This window comes from Pyrgilauda ruficollis, unplaced genomic scaffold, assembly GCF_017590135.1.
Source record: "Pyrgilauda ruficollis isolate IOZ18807 unplaced genomic scaffold, ASM1759013v1 scaffold64, whole genome shotgun sequence".
In the NCBI taxonomy this organism is placed as follows: domain Eukaryota; kingdom Metazoa; phylum Chordata; class Aves; order Passeriformes; family Passeridae; genus Pyrgilauda; species Pyrgilauda ruficollis.
The window spans coordinates 3,649,755-3,674,668 of NW_024528155.1; the positions used below are offsets into that span (position 1 = coordinate 3,649,755).

A 24,914-nucleotide genomic window follows, 5' to 3' on the forward strand; every position below is an offset into this window, starting at 1 on the left:
GTTTTTAATCTCCTTCTCTTTCACAGCCATTCATATCCTTGGCAGCTTTTTTATTGACTGCACCAGGTCCTGCAGTAGCCTGTTTCAGGTCTAACTTAAATTTCTAATGATGCTGTGCCAGAGTTAATGAATACATGGGATAGTCTGAACTATGAGAACATCCTAAGAGGACATGAGAAACTCAGTAGAAGCTCAGAAGCAGAAAAAGCTCTCGGTTTAACCTAAGAATGAGCAACACTGCTGACAGTGAGCAGACTGAATTTGCAACAGCCTTATATTATAGTATGTTAATGACTAAGGAAAAGCCCAATAAACCAAAACAGTTGCACAGAAAAAAGAAATTAACTTGATAGACAAGGTATAAAAAGAAAAATTGAAGACTATATTGAAAGATGAAGCAAGTCGCACTGGTAATTATTTTTTATTTTTTATAAAAGAAGTAGAAATCTGATAACAATGCTCAAGTTAGTGAACTATTAGAATACCATTTGGACACAGGCCTCTGAAAGACTGTTTCAAAGTGTGAGTATTTTTACAGTCAAAAAACCTGAAACTAGAAATACCACTGGACCAATCCACATTCAAAAAAGTCTCATGCCTCTTTCCCTTTTGTATGCAATCTAGAATTCAAAAACTAGTGCTCTCCAGCTGTCTAGCTGTTTGTAATTGACGATATCCTTCTCTCTTGTACTGTGCATACAGAAGTTCACCAAACAATTATGCAATCTCCCAACAATCTATTCTCAATTTATTTACTTTAATCAAACTGCAAGAATGATTAATTAACATTAAACTGATTTCTTTCATACATTTACTGGATTGAGAATGCTTTAAATGTAAACTGTCTGCTGTACTATTTTAAACCCACAAACAACTTACATGTGGTGCACTGCTTTAAACTTAGTTTTGAACTTTACCACATTTTCAAATACCTGCACGCTACTGTAGGAAAAAAGTAATTCAGCCAAAAAAAGACTGGTGGATAACCTTATTGACATTTTTTACAACAAGGAAACACTGAAACAAATATAATTCCCTCTTTTTTTTTTTTTTTTTTTACTGCTAGCTAAGAGCTAGCGTGACTAAGAGCTTCAGGAGTTTATTTGTTGTGCCGCCTTCTTCCTTATCTTGGTATTGTAGGCATGCTGCTGGTTCTAGTGGTTAGAGCTGATGTTTCAACAATCTCAGCTAGAAAAAATCAAAGGAAGAAAACATTTAGTTCTCTGCATATCTGTTCTTCCACAACCTACAAATGACAGGACTGTAATGATATCGTGTAAGATATAGTGTATGTTGATACCTTTTCCTCTATCATAAAACCAGAATGCAATACATGAAATAATAACTACCTCTATTTCATTATCTGACATGCTTAATCAGTTGAGTTTTTTCATTCCAAAGGAATATGGTCCCAAAGCTGCACCAACTGCTCTCCAGCTTGTGGTTCCAGCTCCTAGAAGTGACCAAGAAATTAGAGAAGTTATTAGCACTGCTGCCATTGTGCATACAAAAACTATTTATTGCAAAAATAACCACCAGAGGTTGCTGGTGGTCTTTCTGAAAGAATTGTTACTTTTGCTATTGTAACTTACATTAGAACTATCCCTGCAACAAGGGGTCAACAGGAGATTAGAAACTGTCATAAGCAATCCTCGCCTACCAGTTGTTTGGGGTTTTTTGTTTCAGGCAAAATGTCACTTCTCAAAAAAAGAATTCATAATGAAGATACCATCACTAGAACAGATGCACCATACAATTTGTGCCTTCCACAGGTCACTTCCTTATTAACTAAAGATCATTATTCGCCACATTTTTAGGTTTAATTCCATTAAATGCAGTGGAGAATGTGGAAAGGCAGGTCACAAACAATGCAGTGGCTCTTGGTGGAATCACAGATATTAATATATATCATTTATTTTTGTTATCGTTCAGATTCTTTATGTCTTAAGAGCCACTTAAGAGGAGAAGCACTGTCAACTTCAACATATTCTATGTTCCTTTCCTTGTTCTTAGAGTATGTTCCTTTCCTTATTCTTACAACTGAAGAGGTTTTGGGGAAGCAGTGAGAAGACAATACAAAAAGTTTAGCTCCAGAATCTTGTATCAAGGAGATATTTTGGGAGGGGACTGAGGAGAATGCAAAAACTGCCATAGAGAATTCTTGTGCAAATTATTTTCTGGCTTTTTGTAGTTGCATTTCGCTTTAATAAATTGGAGAACAGTACTAAGCTTTATTTGGCTTCAAATATCAAGATTCTCTTGAGACTTTATGGAAAACGCAAACCTCTAATTATGAACAGTTATTTGGGTATGACAACTATTTTATCTCGGGGAACACATCTGACTCAAACAGGAAACAAACCTCCAGAAATTAAAATAAAACCACCAACAACACCTCATTCACTTTGGAAAAATCCAGCTTTAAATATTTTTTTTAACAACATTAAGCAAGAAACTGGGTGGATTTTAACAAATCCACTACTGCAACAGTAATCCTGCATTAGCAGAAGCTACAATGCACACCAAGGAACTGTGATTCAGATTAATATATACATGAGCACATTTGAGTTCAAGGCTGAACAAACTAATGAAGAAAACACAGATCCACCAAATTAAGAAGACTTTAGATGAGAATAACTACCTGGCCATCTCTGCTTATTTGTACTTTCTTATTGTCATTCCAAGGGTTGAGCAAATGATGTGCAAACTGAAAAGGAACGCTTTCTTTTCGGATCCACTCCACCTTAAATACACCTCCAAATCCAGCAGATCCCCAGTCCTGACTTTTCTCACACCCTATTGATGAACACATTCTACCAAAACCCTGGAAGAAAAATTTAAATGTGAAAGAACGGACATAATGAGAGCATGTCTATTTATGCTAGAATTAAATAAATGAGTGGACTTCATATGAAACTTTCAAATTAGTTTCAGTGATTGATTCAAACACTCACACACATGAAGCTAGATTTTCCAAAATGTTTACACCTAGAAGTATCATTTGTTTTTTCCACTTCAAATACACCTTCTAGAATTTTACCATAAAGGATGTCTTTCAACTCATCTCTCACAATAACCGTTCAAGGGGCTTTTTTAAGCTTTGTAACAGAGGCTGAAAAGCTGTTGTAAAAAGGTATCAGTGCAAGGTATCAGGATGAATGTTCTATCCCCATTAGCTATTCCTCACTAGTAAATTGTGAGGAATAGTTTGTACTAAATTCTTTCAAAAATTCCTTCCTTCCTTCCATCCTTCTTTCCCTTATTACCTCTTTGTTAACAAACATTCATATACAATTAAAAATGTGGAGACCTGTTCTCCAAATAAATAAGTCAAAGCTGCTTAAAGTTCCTTTTTCAATTAACCTGAAAGAAATTCCAACAAGATAAATATTCAGAAATTAAATGAAAGAAACCACAAATCCAAGACGGCATCTAACTTAGTGAAGCATACCCTTTAAACACATACACCAAACACACTAAAAATAAACCCGGGCCACGCATAATGTAAAACTGTTCAGGCAAATTTACTCCAGTTATGGCTTAGGAGTCCAAGAGAGGCAGTGCACTGCCTAAAGTTACCAGCACACACTGCTGCTGTAAGTCAGGCAGTCCTAGACAGCTCAAGCCTTAAATTAAAATCAATGAAAATTAATAAAAGGAACAGAGGAAAAATACAGGTGGAAAGCAGAGACACCTGAGGCAAGAAAATATTAGCAATGGTAATCTCACATTCCCATCAACATCCAGTGCATTGTCAAAACTGGAAGGGCAAGGCAACATAATCCACCTACATCCTCACCTCAGCGTGTCCTCCCATCCCAGCTTTCCTGTCAAAGAGCATCAATACAACAGCCCGTTTTCAGATTCAACTGGCATGCTGAAAATTACTTTCCAATATGGCATTTGGATTTACCAAATCACTGTACACATATGTACATTTCACCACAATTATTCAGTGGTATCATCAAGATCTCTATGTTTGGACTGATTAATCAGATTTCAAGTTTAGCTGACTACTATTAATAGTTTATAATACATAAAGAGGTAAATTGAACTTTCTTTACTTGGAGCAATTGAGTTTAGCAGGCTCTACAAAACAGTTAACACGCACCTTTGCACTAGCAGGTCAAGTCTTTACCTTTAAACTGGCCACAAATTTGTCAACAAATTGTTGACAAATACCTCACTAAATGTGAATTCAAGACAACTCTGGAAGAAACATGGCCAGCTTCCTAACTTTGGGAAACCACAGTTCCAGCAGAACAGTTTTTATTGAAGTTTGTATTAAAGACATATGAGTTTCCTGGCTTTAGAAAGCTGTGACATGATTGTATCTTCTTGTTCACTTACAACATTTATTTTGGCATGCAGAGAAAAAGGCAGCAATCCCCTGCTTTGTATGGATTTCTTTGTTTGTTCCCCTGCTGCTGTTTTAAAGCATTTATGTAGGGTAGAAACATTATTCTGACTCATTATGTTTGGAGGCAACTTAGTTTTATCCTTTGAGGGAAAAACTGAGTTCATTAAAAGGGACTATTTTGGAGAAGAATGAAGCACTCTTCATCAGCAACCAGAGACATTGGCACAATACTCTACTTACTATAAAGTCAGAAGTCAAAAGCAAAGCCCTCCATACTGTACACAGCCATTTGCTGCACTCTCCTAAACCACCAACCAGCACCAACAGCTGGTATCAGCTAAGGACTCACCTGGAAGTGTCCAGACCCCTGAACAGAAAATATTAAGTAAACCATGCTGCTTTCCCGAAAGGCTCCATTCAGTTTTCGTTCATTACTTGGCGTAGTGGACCATATACCCTTCTGCTGAGAAATCTCAATGTTCTGCAAGTTGCTACTTTTCATTATAAAGTACCGAATTGGCATATTTTGTCTTGGTGAAGGTGATTTGGAAGCCTGAAGAATGAAATTAAATTAATAAATACAGTAACATAAACCAAGCTTTAGCTCTGAAGTTCTACACACATGCAGATAGACCCTTCAAGGAGTTTTTCCTCTCCTCTCCAAGCTTATACAAGAAAAATACTACCTATCAGCTGTTCCTGTCAGAATTGACTTGAAAGCATACTTACACCTGTTTCACATTTTTAAGAATTTTTCAAAACTATAATTTACTCATGAGGGGCAGCAAACAATTATGGCAGAACAGGCCTACAGAATCTAGTGATTAATTACAATTTTTTGCAGTCTGAGACAACTTCAGATGACACGAAATTAATCACTCTACACTGTAGCCTGCAGCACACTTGCATTTCCAATTCCAGGAAACAAATTTTCTTCCTGTAACACTGGCTGAATTTAAAAAATACAGGGAGATTTATGAAAATAACCTCACTAAAAATGTATGCTTTATTAAATAATCATCAAACAAACTGCCAAGCAGTCATAATGACGCAGATAACACAAAACTTAAAGAGAATCAGTACCAATGTATGCTATGACAGAAATAGAGGAAGACAGAATCCACAGAGGTCAGAAATGCATGTACTGTACACACCGTCTCTGTTTATTATACCAAGTTTCAGGAAAAAAAAACACCTCAAAATTGGATTTTCTTTCTACTTTGAATAGCTTTACTTCAGAAGTCCGCAAAGAACAACATTTTTACTGTATTAAATTAGTATAACAAGGATATTTATTCTTGATTTTTGATTCCAAAAGAAATATTATGTGGCTGTTAACAATGAAAATATGAAAATCTAAGTTAGGTTCTTAATTTATCAATACAATACCTGATAGTTGCTGAAAGATATCAGCAAGAGATTCTACTAATTTTGAAGAGCAGGGTAATATGTTTATGAGAACTGTACCTTTCCAGACATTGGAGAAGATGGACTAGCACAGGGGCTAGGGAAGCTGTCTGCAGACTTCACTGATGATCGATCTGACCTGTCATCTGAAGCTCGTTTGGAGTGAAAAATATTTTTTCGTTTGTAATTCTTTGGCTGATGAAGTACGGGGCGTGTAGACCTCACAGGAACTCTAAAAAGTAAAGGTAGATACACAACAGACCATGAGTTTTGTAAGAGGTCACAGAACAATTTACATCTACGTATCAGCCTCCTGGATGACCATATATATTACAGTCATTCCAAAACATTTAAACACTAAATAAAAGAGGATGCATTCATTCTGAGTGTTATGGTTAAACCTCTTCTGCTACTTCCCAAGGAGCACAACTCAACTATTTCTGACTGCTCTCCCAAACAGCCAGCACATATATTAAATAGTTCTCAATGAAATCACAACCACAGCACAGCACAGGACAGTATCAAAGCTTTCTGCTGTATTTATATTGTTTCTTTCTTCTTACAACTAGCAGAAATTCAAGTGATGTTTTTACAGGTAAATAAATTACAAGCTACAGTCTCTGGAAGATCTCAACATCTTACTTTTCAGCATTAGAGGAGTCAGAGAACTCAGTTTCTGCTGTACTTCTCCTGGTGTCAGTTGACCTCCATGTAGATGATACAAGACAATCTTCGGAAACCACAGGTCTTGGTCTCTGACCAATTCCTGAAGGCTGCTGCAAACCTGCAGACTGTTCTTCAGCAGTTAAAACAGCTACAACTGCTCTTACAGTTGCTTCATCAACTTGAGACCACGATTTAGAAGGAGTTCGCATGCGACGCAGAAATAAGCTATGCCACTTCTGCCTGAGTTGCAACAGCAAACCAGCAGCCTGTAATGAATTTCAGTTCTGTTAAAGACTAATAAAAATATATCAGTTAGGCAAAGGGTATCTTATGTCTTTGCTATCATGCAGCAGCTGGCATTCTGGCAAACTGAAAGGCAAGACTAAGGTCTCAGGGAGGGAAAGAAAATCTCACATTTAAATTATGCTGTTATCTTTTCTTTCCTCAGGTCCAAGATAATTTCTAAACCATTTCTTGCTGCACTGCACAAAACTTAAAATTCTATTGTAAACACACAGGATTTTTCATTTTTCACTTTTAAAAATTTATCTTCTCTTTAAAAGCAGTCTTTTCATGTCTAATGTCCTTCCTGCCAGTTCAGTTTGTATTTATGGGCTCTTTACACATACTTGATGGAAAAGATCTCTGGTTACTCTAGGTTCTAACACAATCAGAGCTTTGCAATAACCAAAACTTTGTATCTTCAAAGGCTGGGGTTTTTTCTTCTTTTTATAAAATGTGACAGCAATTTTCTTTCAGCAGTTCCAGTTTCAGGTGCTTCATTTTAGTCAAGCAACTTTACTCATCCTCTCAGAAAAGGAAATACACAATATGCCATTTTTACTCTCAACTCCTGCTGAAACTTTGTCTAACCCAGCTAAAGAGAAGGTCTTGTGTGCTGGGAGCACCACACAGGCAATACAGGTGACCACAAACAGCAGAAGGGCCATTGTGCAGCCACTACTCCCTGCAGCCATTTTCTTTTGTCTGGCAGTTTGTTTAGAATCTCCTAACTTACGGAAATGGATCAAACTGCCAAGTTGGAAATCATAAAACATCAGCTTACCCAAACTGCTTTGCTGCAGACTGCTTCAAAGCAGATCCAACAGCAGCTGACTGCTGAGGCTTTTCTGCTTCTATGTGGGACAGCTGCACCATGACAGAGGAAGAAGAATGAACACTCTTGCAGTCAGCTAGGTAAGTAATTCTTTCTTCCTTTTTGCTCACAGGTGCAAGATTTAAGAGTTATGCATTGTTACAATCCATAGGAAGCCCTACAACTTGGATGTTGAATGTGTGAATTCACACGAATGACTAGCCTGGGCAAAAGACGATTGAGTCTGTGTTTGTATGTTTTTCATATTTTTTACAGAACTCATAAAATAAAGGTTAACTCATTTAGTATGTTTTCCTGTAAATTTGAGAGACCTGAAGGGATCACAACAGCCATTCTTACAGTAAATTTTTGGTTATCCAACTGTTTTAAGAATCTTTTTAGGATGGTATGGCATAAATATTCTCCTACACAAAACAAGCACGGAAGTGATAGATTACGTACTTCAGAGTCCAGTTTGAGGTGAAGCCATTCATCTACCTTCAGTAGTGATACATTAGAAGTTGTTCTGTCCTCCATCTCACTGTCACTGCTCTCACTGTCTCCTGAATTAAGTATAAAAGGTGCATTAACATTTCTGTATTATTTACATTTACATACAAAAGCTTGAACATTACTATATTACCAGCAATAAGCTAATTTTCCTTCAAAATTTTCACTTAAAATGTACAAATTTGTACACACACCTTTTCACTTCTGCATATACACCTCAGGGAAGGTCTTTGCTTCAGTTAGGAGAACACATTCCCAGACCTCTTAAGGGCCCTACTACATAAAAAGCTATACTGATGTGATCTGACTCCTTCATGTACTTTCATCAATAACAAGCCATTATGAAACTTTTGCCTGAAGTTGTTTGTAAAACCACACATTGCTCTATGCTTTATATCTTAGTATAACAATTAAGAAAAAAAAATTGTAAGTGCACATGGCTATTTAGGATTCCTTTTTCAAAGTGCAATTCAATCAGTATTAACATTATTTTAAGGGTAACATTTCGGAGCAATCAGGAAAGACTCTTACTTCAAACTAGTATTTCTACAGAACTGACAACAGTTTATTTTTGCTTCTATTCTTACAGCACGCCATTTAAATATGAAAAAAAAAAATTTAAAAATTCTCTACTACTTCTAGGTAATAATTGGGTTAATTGACATTAAATATTATAAGTAGAAAATAATCTTTAAGATGCATGTGTCAGCTGAAAGCAATATGATTATCTGCCATGTTAACTATAACTATATTATTCAGTTTGAATCATCTGGTTCAAAGTATCAAATAAACTAGGCAGTAGAAAAAATATACATACTACACTTCTCAGCATTAGTACTGTCTTTAAACATTTTGGTTGCATTTTTTATTTTTATAAAACTACTGAAATTTCTGAGACCCCAGAACCATAAACTTTATGAACTTACAAGGATTCACAAAACTCAAGACATTTGTTGCACAGCCTCTAAATTATTCCTCAACAGCTACAGAACTGTATATAGCTCTGCTATTTCAAGAATTAGCCAAATTATGTAGAAAATAGACTTGAAAAATAAGTTTTCCAAATCACGTACTAGTACAGTACCAATGCAAACGTTCCAAATCCAGACTCTGGCATACCTTGACGGGATGAAGATGCCTGTAAAGCATTACTTGGTAACCTAGCTGGTCCACAGAAGAGAGCCACAGTGATGGGTGTTACAACAGAACAGCACCTGATGTTTGCTATCCTGTGAGCTCTCGTCATTTCATCGTATATCAGCCAGTCTGTAGGGAGTGCCTGAACAGCTGCAGTTTGGCCATTCACTGGGGGAATCTGTGCAGGAGCAAATAAGACTAGGTTATTTTATCGTCTATGTGTCATTAAAATACATTTTAAACTTACTTCCTACTTTACATATGTAGAAATAAATACCTAAATATTTAAATACACAAGAATAAGAAAAGCACAAGTATATTCAACCTGACTTAAAAGTTATCCTATCACCTTGAAGGAAAATATTTTGCTTTAAAAGAGGATCTAAAGAAACACCAGTTTCAGAGAAGAACTTTTTCCTCATAACAATCAGCAGAGATTGTAACCTCATCCAAATACTGCTACAACTAGCTTTTTCTTTTTACTATTTTGCCTTGTTCCACTTAGCAGAACTAACTGAAATACTGGAAAAATACATCAACTCAAATTTTTCATTCTACCACCTGCCAGAAAAAGTATTTTCTAAAAAGTTTGAAGTGTCTTTACCTTTTTATACTGAGGTTGACTAAGAACAGAGGTTGGATGAAATCGCACTTTCTTCTCCTTTGGTGCAGTTAAAACCAGGCTCTCTCGGTCTACATGCACAAGATTGGGATACATCCCGGCCACTAAGGCAGCTTTAACTACAGCCCAGTTTTCAGAGTTAGCATTAACATCTCTAATATCAGCTCCTCCTCTGGCTCTAACAAAACCTGAAGAAAGAAGGAGGTCAAAAGTGTGTTATATTTGTTTGTATTTAAGATCTGCTTTTTTGCTTCTCAAAACGAATTTGAAAAAAAAAAAAAAAAAAGTTAAATAAACTACAAATTAGTTGCATTTTTCACAACTGCCAACATTAAGAGCACCAAGAAGAAACCCTTACACTGAAATCCTTCCTGGTAAGGGGTTTCATACTAATGTAGAATAGAATTACTTTCTACAATACTTCTTAACAGAATATTAGAAATTGTGTAGTTTAATTGCAACTTGCTTACAACTTAGCATGAGTGGACCCTGCTCAAAACCTTGAGTAGGTGAACTCTAAATATAGTGTAGGTGAACTGTTTGTTAGCATAAACAGCTAAACAGGGGAAGTAAAAGATATCTTTGGATAAAGGATGAGACCTTGGAGGGCACCAAGGCTGGCTCAAGCTGTCATATAAGAGCAGGTAATGGGCTGCCCACACTGCGTCAGTGGAAGACCCCATAAACTGCCACTGGATCAAGAGAAGCATGCAAGGAACAAGCAGGGCACATGAAGATCAGGCACACTGACAGTAAGGGATAAAGGGATTTCATTATTCAGGACACTCTCCAGGGACAACAAGCTTGAGCTGAAATTAACTGACTCTACCTCAGAACCTAGGGTTTGAACTATGGCAGTCTTAACAACTGCCTCAGCAAAAACTACAAGATAAAAACCCAAGGAAACATGTCTCACACTGCAGGATAGCAGGATGTTGAACAATCAGGGTGCTTTCAGCTGCTCTCCAGCCACATTTTCTCGCCCTAACACCTCCCCATGCCCAGCATTAATATGTACTGGTCTTTTTCAACTTACGAAGGAAAATGACAAGAGAATACTATCTTCCTTACAATTTGTAAACACCTAACTCCAAAATTATGTTAGAACTTTTTCTAACCTATTTACCTGAGGCTCTAAGCTGGCCAAGCAACTGTGTTCTCATTCCTACGATGATTTGCATTGTGGCTTGAGACAGGAAGTTCTTTTCACAGAAGGTTCTCTCCCAGCCATCACTGCGTGCCTTCTGCCACGCCTGTGAAGAATAATTTTTTAATGTTTGCCTACTAATTTAAATATCTAAAATTTAAAAATGCAGAGTTCTAAAAGCTACATTTATGTCAATAAAATTAACCAAAGCAAATGTATGAAAACCTGATTTATTTAACTACTAGATTTTTTATCTCCCATTCCCTAACCGAAACACAATGATAATTATGTTATTTTAAGTTCATTATGTTATCATAGAGATCACTATGTCAAGGTCACTATTTCAAGTTATCCATGTAACAGGATATAAAGTGGCATCTTGCTGGAACTTACAGAATGTAACCAGGTTTGAAAAGGTCAGACAAAATGTGTCCCTCAGAAATCTGTGAGTCCAAAATACAGAAAGGCCACAGTCTACCATTCTACACCCAGCTTGGCTGGTAGGTCAGTTACTCTGATGAGCGAACAGTCCTCATTCTGAAAGGATACCTGAAAAGCCCTGAGAAGCACCATGTGGTCGCTGAAGGTTCCTGCAGTAAAACGCTTCCTGCACAGCATGGCTGCCCGCTTTTGAGAGGCCAGCGTGGGCAGCACGAAGGGGTCTCGGTAGGCCAGAGCACAGGCAATGGTGAGAACAGGATCCAGGCACTTCAAAACAACGGCGCACAACACCATTTTACCGAGGTGGGGCTCCACTGGCAATTCAGTGAGATGATAACCAAGCTCAGTCAGATCTTCCCAAGGGTCCATGGCATCTATAGTCTGTTTGAAAAAAGAAAAAAGGTGGGGATGTAGGGAAAAGAAGAAGAAGAAGGGGTAAGGGGGCAGAATTAATTTACAATGAAACCAGAAAGGATATGAATATTGGACATTATCTACATTTTCTCCCAAACACTAAAGAAGCAAGTAAAACTAGTTTCAATTCAAGATTTTACAGCAGTCCCTCCCCTTAACATGGAAAAATACATACACACACAAAATGAAAACCAACAAAAATTCAAAGTATCCTTAAATAAGTGAACAAGACTTTCAGTACAATTAAAAGTCAGTAAGATATGTTACCACACCATAAATACTAATAAATACAACTCCCATCTACATGTATTCCTCTGCTGACCTTGAGCATTTGCAGAGCATTTTTCACAATTAAAGCTGGTGGAGGATCAGGAGCTTTCATAAGAAAGTCTACAACTGGACAATTAATTGGAGCCAGAAGTTTTGTGTGCAAACAAAGCTCCTGCAAATTAAAAAGAAGAAAAGTACTATTAAGGTTTGGGAAAGAGAAAATACTTACACACCTTTTTGGAGTTGTTAGTATGGTCTGGTGAAAATACATTTTGTAGAAGTTGTAACTTCTAAGTGAACACCCACCTGAAGTGGCATTCTTAGAAGTTCTGGAGTCTGAAATTCCAACATATTCTCAAATCGGAGCCTGCTGAAGAGGCGAAAACAGACTCCAGGCTGACAGCGTCCAGCCCTGGAAAATAAAATGGGACAAGCTGTGAAAATTAGAGTTTCTTTTTTATAAAAATACAACCCACACAAACTTAGAATGCAAATGCAGAAGGCCTAAGAGAATGGTAATTTTGGTGTTAAGAGAAAGTGCCTCATATGAATCAAAAGACTTTTCAAGTACATTAATTATTTTTGACAGTATGAAAATTTATATAATTTTATTATAAGAAAATACTTTCAATAGTTATTATAATTTTAAACCTACACTGAAAAATCTGGACAAAAAAGAAGTAAGACCTATCTAAATAAAGTGATATATTTTTTTTGCTAACTTGAGATCAAACCAAATCTCAGCCATCTTGTGCCATAGGGAACTTAAGTTGCCAACTTTGTTTCTTCTCCTCAAATACCCCAGTTAGAGGTCTAGATGTAAATGCTAGCGTGAAGACCCTAAAATGTGCGAATGAAGGAAAAGAGACAGCAAATGCTCACAATTCATGCTCAAAAACCTGGAGGATAATTACAACATTTTATCCCCAAACAGGCATTTGTTGCTATCTACACAGCAACACTCAGCCCTCACTCAGGGCGCTGGGAAGAGTATGATCCTGAGCATCCTGATGAATATGCAAAGTCATGAATACTTTGGAGATAGTCAATAAGGAATCACTTCTCAGTGTCACTTCTAAAGAAGGGATGCCAGGATACCAATTAAAAACTAGCAGTAGGCAGTCCTTTGCCCACAGACAAGTTACTGCGGCTGCTGGTGCTACATGGCAGAAAGAAGAATTAAGCTCATGGAGGAGCAACAACAACAACCTAGACCTAATGTAAGTTCTGGGACATTCCTGAGTGCTGCTTTTCTGTATCTTGGGAAATTAGTCCAAGAAAATATATGCTCTTAATTTACTGCAGAGAAGTATTAGCCATTGTTCAACATCACACTGGACTAGCCTAGAAACACTACCCAGTGTGGCTGCTATAGATTTGCACTTTACTCTTAATATATGGGATGGTGAACATCTGCAAAGTAAAAATCAGTACGAAGCATTTATTACCTGCCTTTTCTCTGGATAGCACTGGCTTTTGAAATCCACACCATCTTCAGCATTGTAACACAACTCAGTGCATCAAAAGACTTCTATAAAAGCAGAGCAAGGAACATAAAATCAGGATTAACCATGATACATGAAATGAAAAGTTATTAGTAAGCTTTTAACAGAAGTTCTTTGAAAAACAGAAAAAATAATTTGAACAAACACCAGCAGCTTCTGGCACAAAGGTATGCTCTGAAGTACCTCCTTTCGATTGAATATATAATACATGTTTTGCATTATCTTTGTGCCATAGTTTCCTAAATTGAAGTTTTATTTCTAGTCTCAGTAGGTAATTTTGAGTCAATAAAAGATATGGACTGTATTTTGAATTATCACAAATCAGGAAAGAAACATTTTGTTGTATTGATTAAAGTCTTCTCCTTTGTCTCACCGTAACTTTGATGCAAATTTACAGAAAAATTGTATTACCATAGGAACTTTAAAAATTTGGCATGTATCTCCCCCATGAAATCCAACTTCATTTTCAAAGACATAAGTCTTAAACTACCTCATCATACTATCTGTCCTTTCCTTCACATGCAATTTGGGAATGGGCATTCAACACATCATAAGCAATACTTAAAAACTTAATGGGTTTGATTTGGACTTGACACAATAGTAGGACAAAGGTAACTCCCAGTGCTCTCTTAAGTCTCAGGAAGATGGTGGTCTAAACAGATGGACTTGCTTCAAAACAACTAAGAGAAATTGTAAATTAAAAAAAAAAAAACATTAGCATTTCAATCTGCAATAGTTTTTACAAGGTTTATTAACACCTAATTATTTACAATATTTGTCATAAAACAAATGTCAAGACTTCTGTGATCTTTGTTTCTTGACATGCACTAGCTGTCAGCCTACTATAAGAAAACAGTACTCTAAAATTTACCTCTTATATATTATAGAATAACACTGGGAAGTTTACTTGTCACAGAAAGTTTTAACTAATCATACCTCTTTCACCTTGCCTGAGTCAATAACAAATACAACATCATTGACTGTTATGCTGGTTTCTGCTATATTTGTAGAAAGAATCTGCAAATAAAACAACCAAAACCATAGTTAAAAGCAAGACAACAGAGATTAATACAGTATCTGACAAAGTCCTCTAAAACTTACTATTTTGCGCACACCAGGAGGTGGACTTTTAAGCACTTTCTTCTGATCCAAAGTCTGCATATTTGAATGAAGCATGAAAACCTGGTATCTAATGCAAGACAAAGAGCACATCTAAGTATTTATAAAAGATGCAATGAAAACCTCAACCACAGGAACCAGAGGCTTTACCTGTGCACATTGTCCGCAAATCTCTTGTCATCAAAAAGAATACGATCCCTCAGGCTAACTATCTCATCATATCCAGGAAGAAATATTAAAATTGCTCCTGAAAAAGAAGCGGGTTTGCAGAGTTAAGCAGCAAATTCACTTAAAATACGCATCAGAACTGTACATAGTAGCATTTGGAAGGTTTCACCTATTTAGTGTTTCCAAAAGAAGGGCAGGATTTGTCAAAGGCTGAAAGTACAGTAATTTACCAGGAGTGTGTGTTTATACTTACCAGTCTCACAACTATGACAGATGTTATAAAGCAAGTGCATAATGAGGTCAAGATCCACTTTTTCATCATCAAAACTGTGATGATAAGCCGTCAAGAGTTCTCTGTCCTCTGCACTAAGGTCACTACCACTTGTTCGGACCAGGGAACTTTCATCCAGATTTCCAAATCCTGCTGAAGCACTGAAATAGAAAAACGCACAGACCAGAGTCAAGGCTGTTTGTTTCAGGTCTGCATTCAGCCACCAACTAAAATTAGATCAACACCAACAAGACTACTCCTTTCAAATTTTAATTTTAAAGAGTAGCAGAACAGCACCTCCAAAATACTATTACTATTCACCGATTTAAGTGTAATCCAACAAAGCATGAAATTTCAATTTTTAGCATAACTTTGATTTTCTTACTCTTTTTTAAAACACAGTCATAAGCAAAGTGTCGGAACTCAAAGTATAAAGACACTACTTGTTTACCTGTTAAATAAAAAGTATTTTAAATAAATGTTTTCCCAAATGTTTTCCTCACATGAAGAGGTACTACACAAATGGAAACTATACTAAAAAGTGTTCTAAAAATACTAATCTCTACAAAATGATAACTGAACTGTAACTGCAAGGTAATCAGAAACCAATTCTTGAATGACTTAGTGTAAATGTTACATTAAATTTCTTTGTTATAGCTACTATGTATAGACAACAAAGTATAGATAAAAACACAACACGTTTGTTTCCTAAATAAGCATCTGAAATTAAAACGGTACACGGTAGAGTCATTATTTCTATTTATCTAAGTCAGTATACTCGTATCCTGCCTAGACATATAATCACGATAGCAATGCCCAAATCAAAATGATAAAAATTAATAACATGAAAGAAGTCTACACCACTCTAACTATATTTATTCTAGGATTTGCACAAACATAATCAATGAAATACACTGAATATAAACACTTTTTTTAAAGAGCATGTTTTCGAAACATTCCTGGTCTCAAAGAAATCCTGCTATTTAGGTCAGATTTAAAGGCATAAAAAGCTAAAAATTGTTCTGATTAGAAGACGAAACGCAAATTTCCCTTCAACATTTCCCTTCAACTGTTTCTGCAAAGTAGTTATAGCTCACCCGTAGGACTCCAACAGGTCAACAACCTCTGTCTGTCCAAAGTGCTTAGCCCAGTCCACAGCCATCCTGAAAGAGTACACAGACATCTTTTTTAAACTTCTCACTTCAAAAGACACACAGCCTAAGACTCTGAATTAAGAAGTCAGTTTATAATTTCCAGAACACAATGTGATAAACAGAAGTTAGAAAATGCTTTGAATGTCAAAATTTACTATTGCTTACAGTAGTCTGTTAAGCTAGCAATTAGTTTAAATGTTAAAGAAATTTCTTTCTCATTTGTATACTGACAAATGAATTTATGTTTTGGTTTGTTTGTTTTTACCAGCCATTAGATGATTTGCAGTGGATATTTGCTCCCATACTGATCAGCTGCTCTACTTGACTCAAAAAGCCTCTCCCTGAAGCAATCATTAGTGCAGTCGCACTGGTTTCACTGTGCCTATAATCAACTGAGAATTACAAATAAATAAATAAAAAAACAAATAAAGCAGCAAACCAAATAAAAACATTCTTACTTTATCACCTAAACACAATATGAATGTGGCTTATATGACTTTTAAAATCTAGGCCAGAGAGAATTTGTTTTCTGACTTCATCCCACCACTCAGTTCATATGAATTTAACACTACTTTAGACACACTGTAATGTCTGTTAATACTTCAAAACAAGTACAAACAAAATCAACTAAACAATTCATTAATTCCGCTAATTCTATTCACTTTTCCAATAGGCACAAGAATTCAACCCAAACAACATTTGAAACTGGAGATAAAGCAGCCACAGAAATTCAAGTCATTTTGTTATTGTTTTTTAATTATGTTATAAGATGACAGACTTACCACTGACATTTTCAGTTAAAATGAGATGGAACACCTGAGCAAAGGCATCGATATCTTTATGCAACCAGATGTCAGAAAGACAAGAATCCATTTCTTTTATTAACCATAGTTCAAGGCAATTAGCATCTTTTTCAGTCTGAAGAGGAAAAACAGTATTGAAAGACAGATGTCTTCTAAGATTTATCTTTATTCTCATATATTACACATCAAAAAATTGAACAGCTTGTTTTCCAAGTAGCAATCAGAAATCCAGCATTCAGGTACCAGTTAAAGCATTTACTGCATCATGCAAATACTTTATGCAATGGCAGTTCAGCTATTTAAGCTGAAGAGACGTAGTGCACAAACCATTTTAAGTGAAAAGCATACTCTGACTATAGTAGTTCTTGATAATTTAAAAAAAAAGCATCTATAAAACATGTTAATGCCATTCAAGAAATTCTACAGGACTAGTATCTTTGGAAAACAGTTTTTAAAGTAGATTTTAAAACACATCTCCCAACAAAAGGAAAAACTTACCAGTTGATTAAATACTGTGTTACCGTCATCACCCAAAAGACTACACTCTTCAGCCCTTGGGACAAATCTTGGTCTCTCAGGTTCCAGCTTAGTATTATTTTCTCGAGCAGAACACCACTCAGTAAGAGTGCTTTGCTGTTTTTCTTCTACAATTCATAAAGAATTTCCATGAAAAGTTTTAATCATCCTAATTATCCATTAATTTAAGTTTAAAAAAACTGCAATATTTAATTACGAAGTTTAAACTGTTTGAGCTCTTATTTAATCTAGAACATTGTTACCAGTCCAATAAAAATTCCATTATTAAGGGCACCCAAAGTGCATCACTGCAAAAATCTGCTACAGAAACAAGGCAAGAAATATCACTTGGTTGCTTAACCCATTAAGCCTGCAACTTGCTGCATTAAACAAGATTCCCAAGTAACTTCTACACAATTCTCAATCCAGATCTTTCTCCAGAAGTGAAATGCCAAAGAGCAGTGATATAACTCTTGCATGTAACAACTACTTTTTGCGTACTGGTAAAAGAAACAGTAGAAGCCATCAGTGCCCCAGCTGAGCTTTTCCACCCACAGTGACCAGAGCTGAGCACCATGATAAATGTGTAGATAGCATTGTATGTTACAGCTTTGGGGTTGGCCTTTTTAAACATTTTTTTTAATACTCATGAGGAGAATTACTTTCAGCTATCAGGAAAACGTCTCAAATATTGTGATCAATATACCCAAATACTTAATGAATTGCAAAGAACCCCCTATATTTGGTTCAAGTGTGTTACTGCTCCTTGACCTAAATATGCTAAATGCACCCATGTCTGAAGAATACACTTAAAAAAATTAATAGTAGAAACCACTTCTGTGCAAGATGTACAAAATCCCGCCTCCTCTAATGGCTACATTTAAATTTGCACCTAAATGTCAGCATATTGTATCTTATGTTTCTGTAGTGTTCACGTGGGCAAAGCCACATGTGTATGTAATTCTACTTCATAACAATTAGGAAAAATATAACATTTATCAACTAAAAGAAGTAAGAATTAACCACTGAAAGTAAAAATACTTTTTTCAATCACAATTTACATCTACAATGTAAACACAGGGTTTTAAAGATACATGCTGTCATCTAATCATGTCTCATTTAACAATCTGATATCAGAATATTAACAAAGAATCATTTTACTTGTTGTTGAATCAATCAATCAATGAGACTCATTGTCAAGCCATAACAATTTACAAGTCCACCAACCTTGCTGCTTCTCTTTTTTGTACTTTACCATCTCTTTGTTTGTATACCCAGTACTTCGTAAAATGTCCTCCAAAAACATCTCTTTAACTTCAAAAGGTCTTCCTTGGACTAAAAGAAGAAATAATTCATGAAAGATTAGATATTCCCAAGCTTCGCTTTAAGAACATCAGTTCTTAAAAATAGTTTTTATAGACAGGAAAGTGAATTAAACATGATTAGGGTCTGATTTAATGAATTCTTATATTCATTGGAAAGTCTTCTAAGAGTATCTTCACTTGAGATTATCTTCTTTAAGCAACTAGGCCACAAGAAAAAATTGAAAAAGGAAATGCCAGGTGTGTACCATGTTTTTCATCAACCTCTTCAATTCTATTAAGTGCTAATAGCAAGAGATGTAAGATTGACAGTTATTTACTGCAATTTTACCAAATGAGAAGAAAATAAGTCATTTTGTTTAGGAGTACAAAAAAGAATTCACTGTGTTAGCCATCTGAATTACTAAATATAAGATCACTTAAGACAGTTTTAGCATAAGATCCCACAAGCAGACTGCCATGTCTGTATTCAACTACCTCCTTTCATGAGAAGTATATGAGGAGATGGACTTCTCCCAATGTCCTCAATTACTGCAGTCAATTTTGGCTTTCTTTGGTGACTTCTTCCCATGGTCTTTCTCTCATAAGAACTTACTCTGATTTCTCTTTTAACATCACTGGTTTCTAGACCTTATTTATGGATATTAAATTATGTTTCTACACAGGAAGAATTCGTATCTATGTTAGGTTCCTTAGCAGATACTTACCACAACTAAGTTCAGATCACCTAGGACTTATCTCTCCTACAGAAAGAATAAGCTACAGCTCACATATTTTTAGAAGCTGTCATAGAGGAAGACTTCTAACACTAATCACAAACTCTGTGTTCTAAGAAACCCACAAAGAAAAAATGTTACTGTGGTGAGGATTGTGTCAACTACACTGCTGAAGAATAAAACCTTTTTCATGATATTAATAGACAAAGTATCTAAACTCTCTTAATTCTTTAATTAGCAAAATTGGAAAAAGCATCTTTTCAATTGTGATTATCCTGTGAAGTCCAGTATGTGATAACAGTATAACCAATGCAGTAAACCGAAGAAAGGGACAGTAGCCAGAATTTCCAAAATAAATCTATTGATCTAACAGGATGAGAAGCTGCAAAAAAAGTAAACTGGAAAGCCATACAAAAATTACAATGAGGTTTTTCTGCCCCCCCAAAAAATTGCCAAATATTAAAATCATGTGTAACTTCCAGATTCATGCCTCCAACAAGCTGCAAGCCTTATTTTCCTAGGCAACAATTTAAACCCGAAAACCAGAAATGAACACTTTTACGCATAAATAAGAAAAAATAACTCTTTCTCATTAACATCCCATAAAATTAACCAATGAATTGTGTAGAAAATTCTAAACGAAGCAAAGAATCATGTGATTAAAACATATACCCCAATTTGCCTAGGACAGCATTTCTGAAATGAACAGATAAGAGTTATCTGAGTTTTTTCCTCTAACTAGAAGCAATCTCTGATGCCAGAAGTAGAATCTACTGGAATATACTAAAAGATATCACACTCTTGCAAACCCCAGTGTCTGTATCGCTATGCAGACCAGCATTTTAAGAACCTTTTCCTCCCTGAATTGAACATGGAGGGGATCAGGACATCCCTACATTTACAGAATACCCATTGATAAAAACAATTCCCTCTGAGGTAGATGCAAATAGTTAAGAAATAACAAACATAAGTAAACAAGGAACAAGCACTGCTGGTAACTCTAAGTGTATTTATCACATGCCTTTACTCAAAATGGTTTGGTACAATTCAGTTAACATCTAGGAGTCCCAGTGCAGGTATACTGAGATTTAAGAGTTTACTTAAGTACTTACTGTGTATTACTGGGCAACATCCAAAATACCTAATAAAGAGGTCTGCATCTAGAGCAGCACTAGAAACAATTAGTTTTAAATTAGCTTGGCTTTGCAACACATCTCTCAGTTTTATTAGCAAGAAGTCACTAAACCTATCCCTCTCATGTACTTCATCCTGTACGAAAGGAAACAAAAAAAAAAAAAAAAGGAACATGTAAACATCACAGATCCAAGATCATAACTTTTCACAAATATTATTTTTCTAAAACTAAAACATGTAATTTGGTGGTGCACTGCAGAGGTATTAAAATGCTTAAGTTTAACTTAAGAAGAATATTTTTAAAATCTATCCGAAAGTAAAAAACAATACTTCAAAGACTGCACTGTAATGCACAACCCATCATGGACCTTCATTTCAGAGATCAAAAAGAGCATCTGAAACTTCTCTAACTCTTGCACTTGAATCGCATTTTCAAGATAAAGCCACAAACTGCAAATCCTGAAATCTTATTTCAATAAAATTACTGTTTACAACTGCTGAGAATTAAAAAAAAAAAAACTGTATGATACCACATAACAATAAAAATCAGATAGATTTCTTAGATCAAATAAATTATGCACAAAGCTTACCATTAAGGCACATACCTGACTAATCATCTTTGCCTATCTTCTGTTTAGTTATATATTCTGAATGTACGAATCAAGAACAAGACTTGCAGGCTGAAGTCAAGAATGCACAAACCATTCTTATGCTTTTTTCCTCCTTGGTAAACAGACAGCCACCTAAACTTACCATGGTTTTTTCTTTTTCAGCAGTGGAGAACTTGCAGCAAACATTCTGGTTCCACTGACTTATCAAACTCCACAACAGGAAGTTTACATAATCATACATGAACACAAATAATTTGCTAGAAATTAGACTACATTTTATGTTGAAAACATTGGGCAAATAAAGGGACTGCACACTTGGTACTGCAAAATCAAGTACATGATAACAGAAATTCTGACACACTTGTATTGAACCTTCCTAAGGCTTTTCTACTGACAGAGGAAATTCAGAAAAATTCAAACCTCCACAATCACATCACAATTCCAAAATTAACTGCTGACAAAATCCTAATATAAGATGCTTTTAGAAGAAAAAAATAAAACCCCAGAAAAATATGCATATTACAATAAAAAAATCAGTAACTCTTTAAAGTTAATTCAGGTTCTAACTTAACAAAAACAGCTTTCATGTCCATCAAATTAATACAGAAAACTAGGGGCTCATCTTCCAATTAAGAAACAATAGATACTGCTCCATCTCACAGGAAATATGAGATCCTTACCACAATAACATGTGTCACGGTTGATAGGGTGCTGTCTCCTGCCATCAATGTGCGAAGCAGTATGCCATTAGTGCAAAAGGTTACCAGTGTCTTTGGAGAAACCCTAGTGAACAGTGAACAAAGATGCTTCTGCTTTTTTCACCATTTAAATGCTGCTAGCTTTCCACTATTTACTGAAAATTAAAGACTGAAGGGCTCCTCACCAGAAGTGGAAGCATTGTTCTGTCACCAAAGAGTTCATGCATACTTATTTGTTTATAAACTACACCTGTTCCCTAAGAGTTCCTAAGGGTTCTTAGTACTAATGCTCAAAAACTTCAGACAAGCGATTAATAAACAAGGAGAGATTAATTTTTTTCTAAATTAATAAGCAAGTGAAACAGAATCTAGAGAACCTTGGCATGTTGTATTAATTTACTGGAAAATTCAATGTGGACTGTCAGGTCACAATTCTTACAAATACCCTCAGATATAATCTTTGTCTACATGTGGCAGGTTGACCTTGGCTGAATGCCAGGCACCCACCCAGGCTGCCCTATCCCCCTCCCCTCAGCTGGACAGGGGAGAAGGAATTCAACAAAAGGCTCAAGGGTCAAAGTAAGGACCGGGAGAGATCACTGGGCATCTCTCCATCATGGGCAAAACAGACTTGACTTGCAAAACTTGATTTAGTGTATTAGCAATTAAATCCAAGTAGGATAATGAGAAATAGAATCAAAACAACAACTCCCCCCACCCCACCCTTCTTCTCAGGTTTAGCTTCCATTTTTCTCTAATTCCTACCCCTCAGCACACAGGGGGACGTGGAATGGAGGCTGTGGTCAATTCACCACATCTTGTCTCTACTGCTCCTTCCTCCTCACACCAGGGATTTCTCATTCTTCACAAATTGCTCCAGTGTAGGTCCCTCCCATGTGATACAGTCCCTCAGGAACAGACTGCTCCAACATGGGTTTCCCATGGGTTCACAAGTCCCACCAGCAAAAAGTGAAAACTCCACTCTCTGTGGGGCCACATGTTCTGTCAGGAACCTGCTCCAGCACAGGCTTCCCACAGGGTCATAACCTCCTTTGGGCAACCACCTGCTCTAGTATTAGGCTCCTCCACAGGCTGCAGATGGACTGCCCCACTGGGGATTTCCATAGGTTGCATGGGAACATCCTCCCCACCACAGTCTTCACCATGGGTTGCAGGGGAATCTCTGCTTTGGCACCTGGAGCATCTCCTGCCACTCCTTTGGCACTGACCTTGGTGTCTGCAGTACTATTCCTCTCAAATATTTGCAATCCCCTCTTTGTAGTGCTGTGCAGATTTTCTTCTCAAACAAGCTGCTCCGGAGCCAACGCTCACTGCTGCCGATGGGCTTGGCCTTGGCTAGGGGCAGGTCTCTTACAGCCAGCTGACAGAGGCTTCATCAGACACGTGGGAAGCTTCTTCTCACAAAAAAACACTCCCCTCATTACCAAAACTTTGCCATACAAACCCAAAACACCATATTGGACTAAATCTCAAGAAATAAGCTGAACCTTTTCAAATGCTTTGATTTTTCAAGACTCTAAAATTCTTAAAAGTACCTACTACCTGTGGCAATGCTAGCTGTGCAAGTAAAACCAGCAATTACTTCCTCCAACACTGACACTTTAAGTACTGAAAACTTCCACAAAAAACTGTAGAGTACTAAACAAAGGAACACACATATATATGTCTCTATTTCAACTTTGGAATTCTTTTTTCACTTCAAAAATACTCTTACATGCTGAATTAATGGAACACATACCAGATGGAAATGCTTTACTTTTTTAATCTTGTCACTCCTTTTCATTAGCCTTCTAGAAATCACCCCTACTGTTTAAGACACTAAGACATAAAAAACCGCATTTCTGTGTTACTGCAAACACTTCCATCCAACACTTTTTGCCAAGACGGAAACAGTGTCATCTCTCCCTTTTGCTCTTTCTCAAGTGAACTCTTTGGTTCCTCTGCACTGCTTCCAGTAATTCTTCCATCTGACCTATACTTTGTTTTTCTTCATTCAGCATAATTCTTCCATACAATAACCATCCATCTTACTTGCAATTCATCTTAACTTGCTTCTCTAATCTTCTGATGCTCTTCTTCTAGCCTGGTGACCTTCAGTATGCATAGCAAAATTCTTCAACTTGGCTTTGCTGTTCAGGTGCATTCATTTTCATTAGAAATGTATTATCTTCATCCATATAAGCAACATAACCAGGCATACCTTTTGCCATCTTCCTCTCACCTGTATCCCAGTTGCTGCCCATTCCTGAAAATCCCACTATTTACACAATTCAAAGACTTTAGAAACCACACACAATCTTCAGACTTTCATCCATCCCTGCTCTGTTTTAGGAGCAAATTCCTCAGGTCATCTAGAATTTCTGCTTTTGCTTTAAGCATAAAAGATTAAACAGAGTAAATTTAACCCAGAGTAGATTGTTAATGCTCAACATCATTGTTCACTTTCCAATTTTGTTGTTTCCCCTTTTCTGTGCCCGACAAACTCTCCCCACCTAGCTTTTGTCACAGCATGCCAGTCTTCCTAGCTATTTTCAAATCTTGCAGAACTTTTGGATCTATCAATGTTAAAAGTAGAGAGGACAAGGAAGAAATCAAGAGAAAGCATTTACAGTTCAGTTCTATAGAACAACTCACTGCATGATACTGCATAAGACAGGAGAAAAACCACCCTTTCCAACTCTTAAACATTCATTACCCAAAATAACACATCCTACTTATACTTTACACAGTGAGATTTTACTGGGCTGCATCCCAAATACACTGTAGTTGAGATAACCAAGACACAAAACACCCATACCAGACCAAC

General features: G+C 36.4%; 1 protein-coding gene across 1 annotated transcript in view; it reads right to left on the minus strand.

Annotated features, from left to right (window-relative positions):
• Nucleotides 1-405: 405 nt before the first annotated feature.
• YTHDC2 (YTH domain containing 2) overlaps nt 406-24,914 on the minus strand; it is a 29,644-nt gene continuing 5,135 nt past the window's right edge. Inside the window, exons 6-30 of the mRNA XM_041484147.1 lie at nt 22,070-22,172; nt 20,757-20,913; nt 18,834-18,941; nt 17,589-17,734; nt 17,070-17,205; nt 16,553-16,679; nt 16,231-16,296; nt 15,116-15,294; nt 14,845-14,941; nt 14,677-14,764; nt 14,512-14,592; nt 13,519-13,601; nt 12,377-12,482; nt 12,123-12,242; nt 11,495-11,767; nt 10,925-11,051; nt 9,781-9,986; nt 9,159-9,354; nt 7,992-8,092; nt 6,410-6,699; nt 5,828-5,999; nt 4,710-4,913; nt 2,642-2,824; nt 1,350-1,453; nt 406-1,188 (exon numbers count right to left, since the gene is read on the minus strand). Coding sequence (XP_041340081.1) covers nt 1,391-1,453; nt 2,642-2,824; nt 4,710-4,913; nt 5,828-5,999; nt 6,410-6,699; nt 7,992-8,092; nt 9,159-9,354; nt 9,781-9,986; nt 10,925-11,051; nt 11,495-11,767; nt 12,123-12,242; nt 12,377-12,482; nt 13,519-13,601; nt 14,512-14,592; nt 14,677-14,764; nt 14,845-14,941; nt 15,116-15,294; nt 16,231-16,296; nt 16,553-16,679; nt 17,070-17,205; nt 17,589-17,734; nt 18,834-18,941; nt 20,757-20,913; nt 22,070-22,172 — 3,412 coding nt within the window. The 3' untranslated portion in view covers nt 406-1,188; nt 1,350-1,390. The remainder of the gene's footprint in view (nt 1,189-1,349; nt 1,454-2,641; nt 2,825-4,709; nt 4,914-5,827; nt 6,000-6,409; nt 6,700-7,991; nt 8,093-9,158; nt 9,355-9,780; nt 9,987-10,924; nt 11,052-11,494; nt 11,768-12,122; nt 12,243-12,376; nt 12,483-13,518; nt 13,602-14,511; nt 14,593-14,676; nt 14,765-14,844; nt 14,942-15,115; nt 15,295-16,230; nt 16,297-16,552; nt 16,680-17,069; nt 17,206-17,588; nt 17,735-18,833; nt 18,942-20,756; nt 20,914-22,069; nt 22,173-24,914) is intronic.